Genomic DNA, 16,233 nt, shown 5'->3' on the forward strand with positions numbered 1-16,233 from the left:
CCACTCCCCCTGCTCCCTCTCTCGCTGGCTGTCTCTATCTCTGTCAAGTAAATACATAAAATCTTAAAAAAAAAAAAAAAAGAAAGAAAGAAAGAAAGAAGAAAGAAAGAAAGAAAAGAAAGGAAGGAAGGTTTCCAGGCTGTGTGATTTACTGTTGCCTAGATGCTGGTCCACAAGCTTTGTTTTCTACTCTGAGATTTGAATCCTCCTGTCTCTGATTGTTGAATTGTCTTTTCTCTGCTAATCAACTGATGATGGAAACGAGCACTTGTTGGCTGTCTTTTTTCAATGTCCTTACTTGATACATGCTGCTCTCTTCACCAACAAAAGCCCACAGTGGACTCAGATTAGCAGAAAGGACCAGGCTGCTGCTTGGGTAAATAAAATGGGGTTTGCTTACCTAGAACAGAGGTTGGTACACTATGGCCCTTGAGCCAAATCCAGCCCACCACCTGCTTTTGCAAATAAAGTTTTATTGAGACATGGCTACGGCCATTTGTGCTACAAGAGCAGAGCTAAGTAATGGCAAGAGCCCAAATGGCACTCAAAGTCTAACACGTTTATTACCTGTCCCTTTACAGAAAAAGTCTGCTGCCCCCCCCATCTAGAGGATACAGAAGGAAGGTGGCCCAGTCAGGACACATAGCAGAGAGACAGGCAACTTGACCCAGGACAGACAGCAGTTAGGCTACGGGACCCTGAGCTTCCTGGGGGGGTGACGCCTGTTGCAGATGGGGAGAGCAGGTGCACCGAGGGCACATCAGGCCTCCTGGGAGCCGGGCTCTTTCTGGATCAGAACTTACACACGTAACGCAGGGACAAGTGCAGCTGGCTGGCGTCCTGAGGGTTCCCTGGCAGACAATCAAACCAGCTGCGGGATAGTGCAGAGCATTCAGACCGAACGCCCCATACTTGTCACCCCGTGCCTCTCCATGCTGTCACCGACCATCCCAAATCTGCTTCTGAGCTGTCAGCTGCAACACCAGGTGGTCCTAGGAGTGAGGCTCACGCCCTCAGGTCTGGGGCTCTAATTTCCTGACAGTTGACTGCTCTTCAATGTCCCAAAGTCTAGGCACCATGAATCTAAGGCAACCTACTGTCCTTTCGGCTCTCTCCTTCATTCCTGAGAGGCGGCTCCTGGCTTCTGGGATTGCAGTCACACCAGCGGGGAAGCTCAATGTCACATGGCAGCCATCCTATCAAAGGCCGCCTCTTGCTCTCAGAAAATTTGTGGTCACTCTGAGTCACATTTCTTTCTGGTAGCTTCCTCCCCCCAGAGCTCACACGCTGGGTCTTATGCCTCTACCTGTCAATTGTTCTAATACTTTTCTTCCCTATGTTTGCTTGTTTGTTTCCTCGGGGTGTAATGTACCCAGTTTTTTCATGCACTCTTCCCTTCTGCGGAAACATTTCGGTGTATTAATGTGCCTCTTAAAATAGCATGCCCAGAACTGGACAAAACACTCCAAATGTTCCGATGTTGCCTGCTGTCCCACAGCACTCCATTATTGTAACTGAGAATAGGCCTAATTTTTTTTTTAGCAGCTACTTTAAACCTCATACTTTATACCGCAATCTTGGACCCATGATTTGTGTTGAAGGGAGGATGATGGGGGGTGGGGGTAGGGGGTGGAGGTGGGAAAAAATTAACATCCTCTGAGTGTCTTGTAAGTGCCAGGCATTGTCTAGATACACGACCTGATACTTTATCATAGTTCTTCCGACAAGCCTGCAAGGTAGATATTATCCCCATTTTGCAGATGAGGAATCTGAGGCTCAAAGAAGTTAAGTAATTTGCCCAAGGTCACACAGCTGGTGAGTAACAGTCCTGGATTTGGAAACCTTGTCTCTCTGCTCTGAAGCCTGCGTTCTTTCCCTGCAGTACACTTCTTAACACCACGGAGCTTGGACCATTTGAAACTCAAGGTCATTTTCATATGAACAGCTGTCAGCAAGTTTTCCCCAAATACTATTCTTGTGCCTGTTTTTTAAAAAAAAATTAATTACCTTTTTCTTCTGGTTGTAAAATAGTACTTACCCACTGGAGAGAAATGAAAAGTGTAGAAAAAATACAAATGAAAATAACAACTTTGTCCACAAACTTATCACCCAAAGTTAATCATTATTAACCTCTAACACATCTTTTTACAGTCATGAGGTCTATGCATGTATGAGATTGAATCACATGAAATGGCCGGTATTCAATCATTTGACCTACAAAAAAGGACAATTTCATGTAATTCAACCTAATACAGACAGCAGGAATCATTTGTATTCTGCTTTTTCGCTTAACATTACATTCTTAGCACCTGCTGACATCTTTTAAAGCTCCTGGTAAGCAGCATTTTAATGGTGGCAAACATGAAACTAACAATTTAAAGTAATTTAGTTAATTGTTCTATTGTTGGGCATTTGAGTGTTTTCCATCACAAATTATCTGTGATAAACATCTTGATGTATAAATATGCTTTTCCTTTTGGGCTTCTTTATTTGTGTGTGTGCTTTTTTCTTAGAATTAATTCCTAGAGGTAGAAGGGAGGTCAAAAGGAATGCATATTTCAAAGGTTCTTGATACATGTTACTTTCAGGAGAGATCGAAGCAATTCTTGCTCCCACTCTGCCCTCAGCTGCATAGAATACTATTGCCTTTAAATATTTGTTCATTTGGTTGGGAACAGATGGTATAGCATTATTGGCTTAATTCTTTGATTTCTTTGATTTGACTCTTTTTAAGGCTGCCGCACAATTTGATTTTTTGAACCTAGAAGATGCGGGTTTTACATTTATCTTTGTATGTCACCTTCTTCCATCCCACTGAGATCTTTCTGAATCAAAGACGAGGCAGCAATGTGAAGTGGCTGTTGGTTGCATTAATGTGAGTGCAGAGTAGAGAGCAGGGCAGGCGATGGTCCGACTCTACTCCTTCCGGGTCAGAGAATACATTGGAGCTTTCCAGCTAGCGGTTCTGGGTGCCTTATTTAGGAAGGACATTGACAAACCAGAGCATGTAAATTGAGCAGAAGGGTGAAGAACTGTGGAAAGAGATTGAAGACAGGAAAAATACAATGCTGACACTATATTTGAGAGACAAGCAGGTAGAATAGCTGTATTAGGAAATGACAGCTCTCTGTACGATATTTGCAACTCTTCTAGAAGTCCAAAACTATTCCAAAATGAAAAGTTTATTTAAAAAAATAACAATAGGCCTTAGATATGGACAAATTCAATTTATTTCAAGTGGCTCCAGAAGAAGGTCCAATAGGTGTAATTTAAAAGTAACAGATTTTAGCTTCACATGAGAAAAAAATGATCTAGTCTTTTGCTCCGTTGTCTACCAGATGACTTCCTCAAAAGCCGGTGAGCCTGTACCCCTGGAGGTATTCAAGCAAAGGCTCGAATTCAGGGTGATGGTAAGGGGCGCTACGCATGGGGTCGAAGTTTGAGTTGGCGTCAGATGATCCCCGAGATCTTTTCCAAAGCCAAGGTGTTCCGAGCCTAGGAAGGAGGTCCGTGGAGCACAGCCCTCGGTATCGAAAGATTCGAGCTGCCCGAGCAGGTCCACGCGAGGCAGAAAAAAGCCCAGCCAGCCCGGTGGGAGGGGCTGAGACACGCCTCTCTCTGCAGCACGAGTACCTGATGAAGCTGAAGGTCATGTACACCGTGGGCTACAGCTCCTCCCTGGTGATGCTCCTGGTGGCCCTCGGCATCCTCTGTGCTTTCCGGTGAGAACACATTGCCAGCGCTCTGTCTCCCCAGCCTTCCGCAGGCACAGAAGTTAGGTCTCTTTCAATTACTCGGGCCAGAGAAAGGAAGGTCTGGGTGGGCCACTCGGTGACCTCTTGATCTACAGCTTCCCTGTGGCCCAAACACTGATGTTCCTGTGACCTTGTTCATACTTTTATTCACGCCACAGTCACTGAGCGTAACTAGGGACTTACCGCAGCCGTTGCAGGCTGCACATGGGCTATTTGGAATTTTCACACAATGCTCTAAGATAAGTATCGTTACCCCCGTTTTACAAGTGTGTTAGCCAGACTCTTGGTTGCAAGAAACAGAAATCCACTTTAAAACAGTTTAAGTAAACAAAGGGGACCCGATCCCCATAATTGACAATGTCGGGGGTAGTTGGCTTTAGGAGTGGCTGGATCTAGGTGCTCAAAGGTGTCAGCAGAACTAGGTCTCTCTCTCTTTCTTCAGTCTGCATTGGCCTCATCCTCAGGCAGGCTCTGTGCAGGGGTGGCAGAGACAACCACCAGCAGCCGCAGGGGTACATTCCACCTGCTCAGCCACACCAGGACAAAGAGAGCCTCTTCCCCATTAATTGCAATCAAAGTCCTGGGGTGGGGGTGGGGGGATCTCATAGGCGGGGCTTGGGTCACATGCTCAACCTGAGCGAGTCACGGCAGCCAAGGGTGGAGTGCTCTGATTGGTCAGGCCTTTCGACAGGGTGGGAGGATGGAGTCACGCCCTCCCGGAGCTGGAATGCCCTGTAAGAAAGCCTGTTCCTGGCGCCAGATGACAGGGAATAAGTAACAGACTTCTGACCCCTCCCGCAAAGGAGGAGATTCAGTCTCTGGAAGGTGAAAAGGCTTGCCCGAGGTCCCGGTCGTCCAGCCCCCCACGGCCCCGCATTCTCTCCCTCCAGGAGGCTCCACTGCACTCGCAACTACATCCACATGCACCTTTTCGTGTCCTTCATCCTGCGTGCCCTGTCCAACTTCATCAAGGACGCTGTGCTCTTCTCCTCGGACGACGTCGCTCACTGTGATGCCCACAGGGTAACATGCCTGCGTGCCCCAGAGTGTGGCCAGGCCTGCCCGCCTTCCCCAGCCCAACTCGGGAAACGGTGGTGGCCCCCTCGCTCTTCCCCCAAGCCCCAGCTGAGGCTGCACTTGATGCCTAGAGGAGAGGGGCCAGTGCTGGGGCTGGGCCAGGGAGTCCGGGGACAGTCCCATGTCTCCACGTGCACAGTCTGGGTCATGTATGAGAGCAGCTTGTCAGGAAGCCCCTGGGGGCCTCCCTTCAACTCCCAGCGTCCAGGAGTGGCTTAGCCACTTTGTCAGTTAGATACATAATGACGCTTGTCTTTTCCCTCCACCTGCCAAGTCCCAGCTGTGGACAGATGGCCAGGCCTACAGAGGGTTGAGGTTGGGTGTAGAAAGAAAAGGGAGAGCATACGCCTGTGTGTCTGCGAACACAGGTCTGTAGTAAAACAATCGTTTTGTTAAATCTAACGCCCTTCCTCCTTCTGAATGCTCAGATGACTCTTAATTCTTTGCTTTATTGTTCTGTGTATCAGTTGGGAATCCCTTTTGCTGCATATACCAGAAAACCGTACATCAGTGGCTTAAACAGATGAGGGTTGTTTCCCACATAAGCAGTCCACAGATGGGCAATCCAGAGGTGGCACAGTGGCTCCATGATGCCATGGTGGACGCAATCATTTTCCCTCTTTCTGCTCCAGCGTGCTTGATGCCATGCTTTGCACCGCTTGTTTACAATATGGCTGCTGCAGCCCCAGGCCTCACATCCATGTTCCAGTCAAGAAAGAGAGTCAGGGTTAAACAGTTTTTGTCTTTGGGCTGCTTTGCCTTTTTAGGGTAGGAAAGAATGCCTGCCCCAAGACACGTATCTATATCTCATTGTCTAGAACTGTGTCATGTGACCACACCAAACTGCAAAGGAAGCTGGGAGATGGAGTTTTTACCATCATAGTGTCTGTAGCAGAGGCAAACAAGGGAGAAAGGGATTGGAGATTGAGTTTGGTTCGGTCAACCTCCCTGTCACTTCCCACCACTCACTCACATCTATAATTCCTTACAGCTGTTAAGTTTATTGTTTATAGTTGTGCGTGTGTGTGTGTGTGTGTGTGTGTGTGTGTGTGTGTGTGTGTTTTCTGACTCAAACTGAATCTCCCTTCGGGATACTGGCAGGATGAAGTGAGAGCACCAGAGTGAGAGTCAGAAGGTTTAAATTCAGGCCCCCCACCTCACTGTCCAGCAGCGTCCCGCAGGGAACCTTCTTGGGCTCCACTGAACATCAGACTCTGAGCCAACCACGGGCCCCGCCCAGAACCCAAGTCTGTGGGCAGCCGTAGGGCAGGAACCACAGCTGGCCAGCAGGGCAGCACCGGGCCCTCCTCCTCTTTGGAAGTGACCTCCACGTACCCATGTAGCAGCCCTCGGGCCATCCCAGAAGCTGTCCTCTCCCCAGGGGACAGCTCAGTGAAAGGAAAGGGGACCTTTGTCACGTGGGAATGGTTGCCTTGCTGGCATGGAAGCCTTGTGCCCCACAAGTCTCCAGGCACAGCCTCTGGTGATCCCTGCAAGAAACATGCCTCTACCAAGTCACCACGTCAGGCGAGGCCAGCACTGGCATCTGCATCTGGTAGTTAGAGGCCTCCAAAACAGACACAGTGTGCCAGTCAGGGGCCATTTTCACTATAATCAATCTTGCCTCCTAACATAATTGGTATGTCCCTTCTTCATCTGTTTCCGGGGAAATAGCTTGGAAAGGATTTTGTTAATCCTTTGCTCAGAAATGCCTTTCCTTCTCCCGGCCCGTGCACTCATGCACAAAGGAGGAACTCGGGCGCGGGGCCCTACCCGACACCGCTTTGTAGCTGGCAGTCGGTTCCAGGGTTTGCATTGCACTGCCCGCTTCTCTGATGGCCCATCAGCCTTCTTGGCTGAGCCTGCTGGCAGGTGGACTTCCACCCTCTAGAGAACTCTGCGGGCCTGTGTTCTGAGAGTGGAGGGTCACAGGGGATGGCCAGGAGCCCCCAGAGACTCGCTCTGTGACCTGACCCCTACCACATCCTGTCACATCCTTCCGGAGAGGCCGCGGGAGGGAAGCCCGCTGTCGCCCAGCCTGGGGCTCACCTGCCTCTCTCTGTCCAGGTGGGCTGTAAGCTGGTCATGGCTTTCTTCCAGTACTGCATCATGGCCAACTACGCCTGGCTGCTGGTGGAAGGCCTCTACCTTCACACGCTCCTCGTCATCTCCTTCTTCTCCGAAAGGAAGTGCCTCCAGGGATTTGTTGCCCTCGGATGGGGTACGTTTCTCCGTGGGTGTAACGGCTGGGGTATGTTTCTCCGTGGGTGTAACGGCTGGGGTATGTGGGAAAAGGCACTGAGCCAGAGGGTTTGGTTTCTAGCTCCAGCCCCACACTCAGTTAAGTTAGTTAACCTGTCAAATCTTAGGCAAGTTGCTTCTTGTTTAACCCCTGGCTTTGGTTTATTTGTATGTCGAGCAGGAATTCATAGTTAAAATGTAGCCCCGATTGCGGCCATCCAAATTCTCTTCCCATTTGATACCACCCAACACTTGTTGTTTCATCTTCCTTAGACATTCCATTCATAGATTTTCATTCTTGCTTCCTTTCTAGATCCTTAGGGTACTTTTGACTGTAGGTATGAGAAAATCTGGCTTGATTGGCTTTAAACATAAAAGAAAGCAATTGGCTCATATATCTGAAAAGTCCAGGGATCACCAGCTTCAGGTGAGACTGGATCCAGCAGCTCAACACCGTTTCTTTGTGCCTTTCTACTTCTCCTTCTGTAACATCAGCTTTCTCATTAGACTGGTGCTCCCAGTGTAACTGCCAGCAGCTTCTGGGCTACCAGCTTCCTTGTTGTATCTAGTGAGAGAAAAAGTCATGTCCCAGCATTCCCAACAAATACTCTGAGGTTCACTCTGATCAGACCAGCTTGTCTCAGACACATCTTGAACCAATCACAGAGGCCTGTGTGAATGGAATACACTGATTGGCTTAAGCTTTTCAAAGCACACAGCTTCCCAAAGGAATTTCAGGGTTCATTTGCAGAAAGGAGGGGAAATGGTAGTAAGATAGCCAGCTGCAAGCCCCATTCCATCTCTTCCCCCTTTCCCTTCTGATCAGTGGAGATGATAACTCCATTTCTTGAGCCCTTACTATGAGCACAACACTCTACCTGCATTATTTAATTGCCTCCACAACCTCCAGAAGCCCTTCAAAGAAACCTGCTCAAAGACAGGATGTGATATGTTCGTCTCACACTGTAGACAAGGGCAGACCCAGCATTCAAACCAAGACCTGTCTGTTTCCAAAGGCCCCTTAACTCTTATTCTGCTATTAACAAACATCCGTCCATCCATCCATCCATTGTTCATTTGATAAACATACGTAAGTTACCCACTGGGTTCTAGAAAGATAGCCAGGTTCCTCTGAGTGACACATACGCCTACAGGGATAGTCATGTGTACCAGCCATTAATTTCATTTGCTTTCTTCTTAGTGCCTTTAATTAAGAAGTGCCCCTGCCAGGAAAGCCCTGTCTTTTCTGCTTGTCTAAATCCTTCCGCGCAAGGGCCCCATCTCCTCACATCAGGGAAGTCACCTGAGCTGCCGGAGCTGCCCAAGCCCTCCTGTAGACATTGGCAGCCTGATTAGCACATGACCCTTGGCCCGCGGGAGCTGTGGGGGCTTTGCAGATCTTAGGATTTCTGCAGGGGACAGTAGTCCCAGAGTACTGGGGGACCAGGGACCTGCCTTATTCAGTTGACCCCCAAAAAAGGACCCAGTTTGGAACCTCGTTCACTAACCACTCCCATTTCTGCCAGGATCTTGTCATATGAATATAGGCAGTTTCATTATCTCTAATATCAGGATCACAATTTATTCAACTCTCTTTGAGCATTTCTTTGTGCTCAGTGGGACTTCTAGAGATTACAGAAACAAAAATAGTTCCATCATTCAAAGAGGTCATTGTCTAGCGGGGAGACAAAATTGCATTGCGACTCTCCGTCAAGGATTTTTTGGAGGGCTTATTTTATTTTAATTTTATTTTAAAGATTTTATTTATTCATTTGAGAGAAGAGGGAGCACAAGCTGGCAGGGGAGGAGCAGAGGGAGAAGTAGGCTCCCTGCTGAGCAGGGAGCCCAACACTAGGCCGATCCCAGGACCCTGGGATCATCACCTGAGCCGAAGGCAGACGCTTAACCAACTCAGGAGCCCCTCAGATTGTTAGGAAGCGTTTAAGTGAGATCATGAGAGCCTTCCTTTCTTTCTCAAATATTTATTGAGCATCTGCTATATGCCAGGCCCTGGGGGTGGAACAGCGCAGAAAACAGTGGTTTCTCCCCTCCTGGTCTCTCCACCTGCACAGCCCAAGGACACCATGAAGGAACTCAGGAAGGCGTACATTTTTCCGTCTGGGAGAATCCTTTCTCTTGCAAAAGCAGGGGCCCCTCCTCAATTTGGCAACTTGTTTCCCCAGAGATAGGTTGCATGCTCGCTATAAGACTGAAAAAAAAAAAAGTAGAAAAAAATTATGCTGGTCTCATCTAATGAACATTTTTTGGGGGTTCCTTCCAGACTATTTTTCCTACTCAGTTTTTCTCCACANGGGTGGCAGGCTCCCTGCTGAGCAGGGAGTCCGATGCGGGGGATTTGGGGACTCGATCCTGGGACCCTGCAATCACGACCCAAGCCAAAGGCAGACGCTTAACTGACTGAGCGACCCAGGTGCCCCTGTTGTGGTCATTCTATATGTAGAATTCTGAATCTTGTTTCTTTCTGTTAATACACAAGTGTGCTCTGTAATCTTCCACTTCTGCCATAAACATTTTTAACTAGTCTATGGACGTATTTAACCAAATATCTATTATATGAACATTTAGGTTGTTTCTAATTTTCACTCTTATAAATAACACAGTGATAAATACTTTGATGGACAAAAGCTTATTTGCGTGTGTAATACGGAATCCTAGACTTGGGATCACTGACTCAGAAGGAGTGGACACTTCTGAGGTTTTCAATGCTTACCCCACACTTGTACTTCTTCAAGGTGGCTGGGCTGTCAGTCTGTACGCAGAGAAGGGTGACACCTCTGGCTTTTGCGGGGAGGAACTAAGCTCCCACTCACGAAGCTGGTGGTTCTCCAGTTGGAGCCAGCGTCCGAATCACAAGGAGGGTGTGTCAAGCCCAGCTGGCTGGACCCCATGCACTGCGCCTCGGAGCCAGTTGGCCTTGGGTGCAGCCAGAGACTCTTCACGTCTAACAAGGCCCCAAGTGACTCTGACACTGATAGTCTGGGGACCACACTATGAAACCGTAACTCCAGCCATTACTGGTTTTCCCACTTTCCGCCAACTCTGTTAAAGATGGACGACAATGAACAGGGGGCCCTTCAGAACCCAAATTCTTTGCCCAAAGCACCCAAAACTGAGGCAGGGAATTTAAAATATGTGTCTTATTTTTATGAAAGTCATGCACATCCTTGGTTTAAAGAATTAAATAGGGGGGCCCCTTGGGTGGCTCAGTCGGTTAAGCATCTTCCTTTGGCTCAGGTTATGATCTCCAGGGCCTGGGATCGAGCCCCGCATTGGGCTCCTGGCTCAAGGGGTGAGCCTGCTTCTCCCTCTCCCTCTGCCTGCCGCTTCCCCTGCTTGGGCACATACTCTCTCTGTCAAATGAATAAATAAAATCTTTTTTTAAAAGTCCTATTCAATGTATGTATCACTATATCTTTGTAAATGTTTACTGCTGAGCCGAGTGGTGTGCAATGATATTACTTCCAGTAGTTCACCTTTTGTTTTTTATGGAGTCACTTTTAATCGACTTCTTTGTTTTATGTTGCTGTCCTTAATTCCCCCCCCACCCGTTCTCCCACAGAACTGGAAAACCATCCGATGCTGTTTCCCAAATCTTCCCATGCCAACAGGAAATCTATCAGTTCCTATTTGTTTGGTTTCTTCCTGCTCTATTCGTTTCCTATGGGCTGCCGGGCTGCCATAAACAAATTGCCACATACTCGGGGGCTTAAAACAATAGAAATTTATTCTCTCATAGTTCTGGTGGCCAAAAGTTCAAAATCAAAGTTCTGGCAGGGTTGATTCCTTCTGAAATGCTCCATGCCTCTCTTCCAGCTTCTGGTCGCTGCTGGCAGTCCTTGGTGGATTTTGGCTTGTGATGGCATCCTTGTGATTTCTCCCTCCGTCTTGACGTGGCCTTTTTCCCTCTGTGTATCCTTTCGCTCTGTGTCTTAATGGCCTTCTCATAAGGGTGCCAGTCTTATGGGATTAGGGCCCCCATATGACTGGCATCCTTATAAGTATGACCTCTTCTTAACTAATTACACCTGCAAAGACCTTATTTGCAAATATGGTCACACTCGAAGGTTCTAGATAGATATGAATTTAGGGAGGATGCTTTTCAACCCAATAGAGCCACCAATGTTCTTTCTAGAGCCTTCTGACTTCCTGCTCTATTTGGGCTGGTTGTTCTCTAGACTTGCTCAATTCCCTTACCCTTCATGCTGATAATTTCCTTCATTTTCCCCTGTAAATCCTATTCCTTTATTTCTTTTCTTTAAAAGATTTTATTTATTTATTTGGCAGAGAGAGAGAGATCATAACAGGGGGAGGGGCAGAGGGAGAAGCAGAGTCCCCGCTGAGTGGGGAGCCTGATGGGAGACTCAATCCCAAGACTCCGGGATCATAACCTGAGCCGAAGGCAGATGCTTAACCGGCTGAGCCAGCCAGGCGCCCTTCCTTAATTTCTTATTTCCTCCGTGGTTTGCTCCCTGGTGGTGCTGGAGCACATGCTTCAGCCCCTGTCTAGCAAAGAGTGCATGGAATGTACATGTTTTTGCACTGCATATCTGAAAACAAATTAGATTGAAAAAAAAATCATGTTCTCATAGAATTTTGGAGGCTTTCTCTTTGGGCATCTGATGTTACAGGATGTGCTGTGTTTTTTCTGTTTTTTTTTTTTTTAAGATTGTATTTATTTATTTGAGTGAGAGAGAGAGCGAGAGAGCATGTGCACAAGCGGGGGCAGAGGGCAAGGGGCAGAGGGAGAAGCAGGCTCCCCGCTGAGCAGGGAGCCTGATGCGGGACTCGATCCCAGGACCCTGAGATCATGCCCTGAGCCTAAGGCAGACGCTTAACCGACTGAGCCACCCAGGCGCCCCTGCAGTGTTACTCTTCTTCCCCAAGCATTTTTACCGATCTTTTTCTGCATAAGCTTCAGGGTCTTCTCTCTGTCCCCTGTGTTTTGAAATGCCCTAGGGACATGCCCCCATGCGAGCTGATTTCATCCTTTTTGCTGACATCCGGTGGTCCCTTCATCTGGAAACTCGCATCCTTCATTTTTTGGACCATGTTCTTACACCACCTATTTGATTTCTTTCCCTTTGGGTTTATCCTCTCTCTGAAACTTTTAATCAGATAGTGCACATCCTGGAATTGACCTCTGATGTTTTCATGTCTTTCCTCGTACTTTTCATTCTACTCTTCGTGTTCTGCTTTCCGGGCGACTCCTGGTTTTTACCTTCCAACCCATCTTTGGAGTCTTTTATCTTGGTTATCGTATATTCAATTTCTAAGCTCTCTTCCTTGCTCTCAGACTGCTCCCTATTTTCGGCATCCTGTTTGGGTCTTGCAGATATAATCTTTCCTCTTATCTCTCTGATGATATTCCTTAGAGTTGTTTTTGTCCAAGTTCCTCCTACAGCCTGCATGGTCTGTTTCCTTTGAGCTCCTTCTCTCTGATTGTTTTGGTTCTTGTCTTTTATGTAATCAGCTTTCCTCAGATGTCCCTGACCTTGACTGTCTGTTCATGTTGAAGAATGAGTCACTTCAGAGCGTCAGAGTGGACTGAAGGGCCCATGCGTGGGGTGGAGGGTGTGGGTGTGGGTGTGCACGCGTGGCATGACTGGGCTGGAAGTGGCCACTGTCTCGGGGGGTCCCCAGCATCACCATCTATATGTCCTTTGTCTGGGGCTGTTGGATTCCTCCAGAGAAAAATCCTTGAATCTCCTGCCTGGGTGAAAACCTGCTTGGTGGAGGTCTCAAACCCGAGCAGCCCAGGGACAGGGCTGTTACCATTCAGGTGTGGACGAGCACGTCCATTAGAAATAGAATGAGCCATATATATATATATATATATATATATATATATATATACCCTAAAATTTTCTAGTAGGCCCAGTAAACACAGTAAAGAGAAGCGGGTAAAATTAATCTCAATAATCTATTTTATTTAACCCTGTATAAAAATATTTTTTGTCAACATATAATTAATATAAAAACTAGCATATGTCACCTTCTCTTATTCCTACTAAGTCTTCAGAATCAGGTGTCTTGCACTTACAAGCACATCTCCATATCAAGTACTCCATAGCTACATGTGGCCACTGCCCAGGACAACACAGGTGTAGACCATCACTTCTCCCTTCTCTTCCTTGCAGAGGGCCTCCTGAGTCTGCCCCAGGCTCCCAGGAAGTCCTGAGCCCCTGAAGAACCGTCTGATTCTGCCTCAGTTCCCAGGGCATGCCTGGAACCCCAGAAGCAGGAGGCTGCCCGTTTGCATAGGATTGACTAGGGGGTCTCTGTGGCACCTGCTCGCTCCCGGGCTGGGCAAACTGCCCGGTTCCTGTACAGGGGTTGAAAACTGAGTCTCCTCTCCTCCCTCCCTCCCTCCCTTTATTTTTAATCTTCAGGTTCCCCGGCCATTTTTGTTGCTTCATGGGCTATCAGCAGGCACTTTCTGGAAGATGTGGGGTAAGCTGTTTGAAGGAGAGGTAACAAGAGTGTATTTGATATTGTCTAGTTCTTCAAGCAGGGTGGCCACTTCTTTGGCGCTATCTAGGAGAGGCCTGTTTTTCAAGCGGGGGGCCACAGCGAGTACTCTAGAGCCCTGGGCCGGCCCCCACCCTCCTGGGCCTGCCTCCCTTCCCGCCCACGCCGGCGGCTCCGTGGGAAGAGCAGGTCCTGGGCAGGAGCGGCGCAACTCCAGGCAGGTGCCGCTCAGGGAGGCAGCTCTGCGCCAACCCCGCTTTTCCTTCCTCCTGGGGTCTCTCCCTCCTCTGCTCCTCCCTACCCCGCCCCGCCCCTGGTGTTTGAGAGTCCAGCAGAGGTGGGCACAGGAGAGGGGCAGCGCATTCCCAGTGACTCCTGATGGGGACAGAGCGATCTAGCCTTGTTTTCTAAGGCTGCCAGGAGCCGGGGATGGAGGTCAGCCCAGGGGCCCTGCTGGGATGTGGCACGCGGAAAGCAGCCGGGGAGGAAGTGAGGCAGCGGGACAGAGCAGAGGCAGTTTCTCATCGGCACACTGACGCAAGCAGGCCAGGATGTGGATTAGGTCGGAGGAGGCTTGCCAGTGTCTTGCCTCCAAATAGGGCCCCAAATAATCGTTTCAAAATAATGCGTTTAATTGGGTGAATTTGATTTTTTAAAAAATCTGGATTTTTAGCTTCTCCGGAGAACATGGGAAGTTCTACCAACATCTCTCATTTTCCCTTGTGGAAAAAATCAGCCGGAGCAGAGTTGCGGCTGTCTTAGGCCACGCACAGGCTCTCCAGCTTGCCAAGTAACCCCCCCATGCCTGATGTCCCAGGGTCCTGCGGCCACACGTCAGTCACCCAGCCACTTCATTCACTGATGTCCCCTGCCTGGCCATTGTTGGCAGTCGAGTTTGTCACGGTGCTTGCTTTGGTGTTCTGGGATCTCCTGGCTGTCAGGTGCCACACGCGTCTGCTGCCCCAGACACTCCCTGGGCAAGGATGGAGACGGGGGGGGGGGTTCCCGTGGCCTCAGAAGCGCTCCTGGGCAGCAGGAGAGGGTCAGTTCTAAAGGCGCTGGGCACACAGTCCCAGTCCAGTGCTCAGGGCCACCAGCACGGGCCCTTCATCTGAAGAGCAGTTGAGGGAACTGGTCTTTTCCTGGTCACCTCAGTTCTCCACTCCTAACGCTGCCTGGCTGGCCCTCCGCAGGTGCTGGGACATCAACGCCAACGCATCCATCTGGTGGGTCATTCGGGGGCCCGTGATCCTCTCCATCCTGGTGAGTGGCCGTTTACGTTCTCAAGTGCTTCTGCTCTGCGGTCAGGGTTGGAAGGCCTGGAGCTGAGCCTGTGGGTACAGATAGGAAATAGGGGGACAGAGGACGGGGGCGGGGAGGACATACTGGGGTTGTCTCCTGGAAAGAATCAGCCCCTCAGCTGTGCATAAGGCTCCGAGGGACACCACGGCTGCAAGACCATTTGATAGGAAATGGGCTCACTGGAGGCGGAGAGGGTGCAGCACAGGGTAGCAACCCCCTCCCCCCCTCGTCTTCCCCTGGCTGGCTGATGACCTTCCGGGGGCAGTTGGGAGGAGGGGGCCATTCCAGGGCCTCCTTTTTTTCTTTTCTTTTCTTTCTTTTTTTTTAATAAGAGAATTTATGTAAAACAAAAAAAGTTGGAAGATACAAAATGTGTTTTCCAAAAGGGAATAAAATCACACATACTTTTAAGACCTAGACACACACTGTGAATACACATGTACATTTCCTTCCTGTCTTTTTCTTTGAGCACACACGCTTTTTTCAAAATGCTTAGTAAAGGGGAGCCTGGGTGGCACAGCGGTTAAGCGTCTGCCTTCAGCTCAGGGTGTGATCCCAGCGTTATGGGATCGAGCCCCACATCAGGCTCCTCCGCTGTGAGCCTGCTTCTTCCTCTTCCCACTCCCCCTGCTTGTGTTCTCTCTCTCGCTGGCTGTCTCTATCTCTGTCAAATAAATAAGTAAAATCTTAAAAAAAAAAAAAAAAACCCAAAATGCGTAGTATAGTTTTATATACTAGTTCGTTTTTCACTTAGCAATAGATGTGAGCCGGCCCTGGACTTTGCACTGATGTGCTATGGCTGCATAGTATCCCCCAGGACGGTCTTTCCTCATTGAGTTAAGCCAGTTTCCTTGCCATCATTCTGGGGATCTGACTGCCCAGCCCGGGAGAGCCTCGGCTGAGGGACGATGGGCCCCGGGGTCTGGGCGGATTTCACCAGACTGTGGTCTGTCTAGTGATGTTTGGTGGGCACTCCTGATGCAGAATATCTCCCAACACGGGCCCCTGGCTGGTTCAGTCAGAAAAGCATGCGACTCTTGATCTCAGGGTCATGAGTTCGAGCCCCATGTTGGGGGTAGAGATGACTTAAATAAATACATAAGAACTTAAAAAAAACCCAAAATCTCCCAACCAGTAGGTCACGGGGCCTGGAATTCCACTATTTAGGATTCATTCTTGAGATCTTAAAGATTTTTTTTTTTTTTGCCTTTAAGTGCTCCCTATAAAATTAAATGCATCTCTAAGACAAAAAAAAAAAAATAGATGGAAGTAAAATAGCCTTTATTCATTTGTACCATGCCTAGCCAGCTCCAAGCAAGATGTGCAAACAAATGACAAGCTGAGAAGCAATGTTCCTGAAAAGGCAGCT

At 48.7% G+C, this 16,233-nt stretch overlaps 1 protein-coding gene across 6 annotated transcripts in view; it reads left to right on the forward strand.

The window, feature by feature from the left end:
* SCTR (secretin receptor) overlaps positions 1-16,233 on the forward strand; it is a 72,290-nt gene that overhangs the window by 45,090 nt on the left and 10,967 nt on the right. For 3 of the 6 annotated variants that reach the window (XM_034654407.1, XM_034654409.1, XM_034654410.1), the window contains 5 exons: positions 3,625-3,722; positions 4,559-4,778; positions 6,900-7,053; positions 13,484-13,544; positions 14,756-14,825. In XM_034654407.1, coding sequence (XP_034510298.1) covers positions 3,625-3,722; positions 4,559-4,778; positions 6,900-7,053; positions 13,484-13,544; positions 14,756-14,825 — 603 coding nt within the window. Of the gene's footprint in view, positions 1-3,624; positions 3,723-4,558; positions 4,779-6,899; positions 7,054-13,483; positions 13,565-14,755; positions 14,826-16,233 lie in introns of those variants that run through there. The other 3 variants (XM_034654408.1, XM_034654411.1, XM_034654412.1) reach the window with 2 other exon arrangements.

This window comes from Ailuropoda melanoleuca, chromosome 2, assembly GCF_002007445.2.
Source record: "Ailuropoda melanoleuca isolate Jingjing chromosome 2, ASM200744v2, whole genome shotgun sequence".
Taxonomy (NCBI): domain Eukaryota; kingdom Metazoa; phylum Chordata; class Mammalia; order Carnivora; family Ursidae; genus Ailuropoda; species Ailuropoda melanoleuca.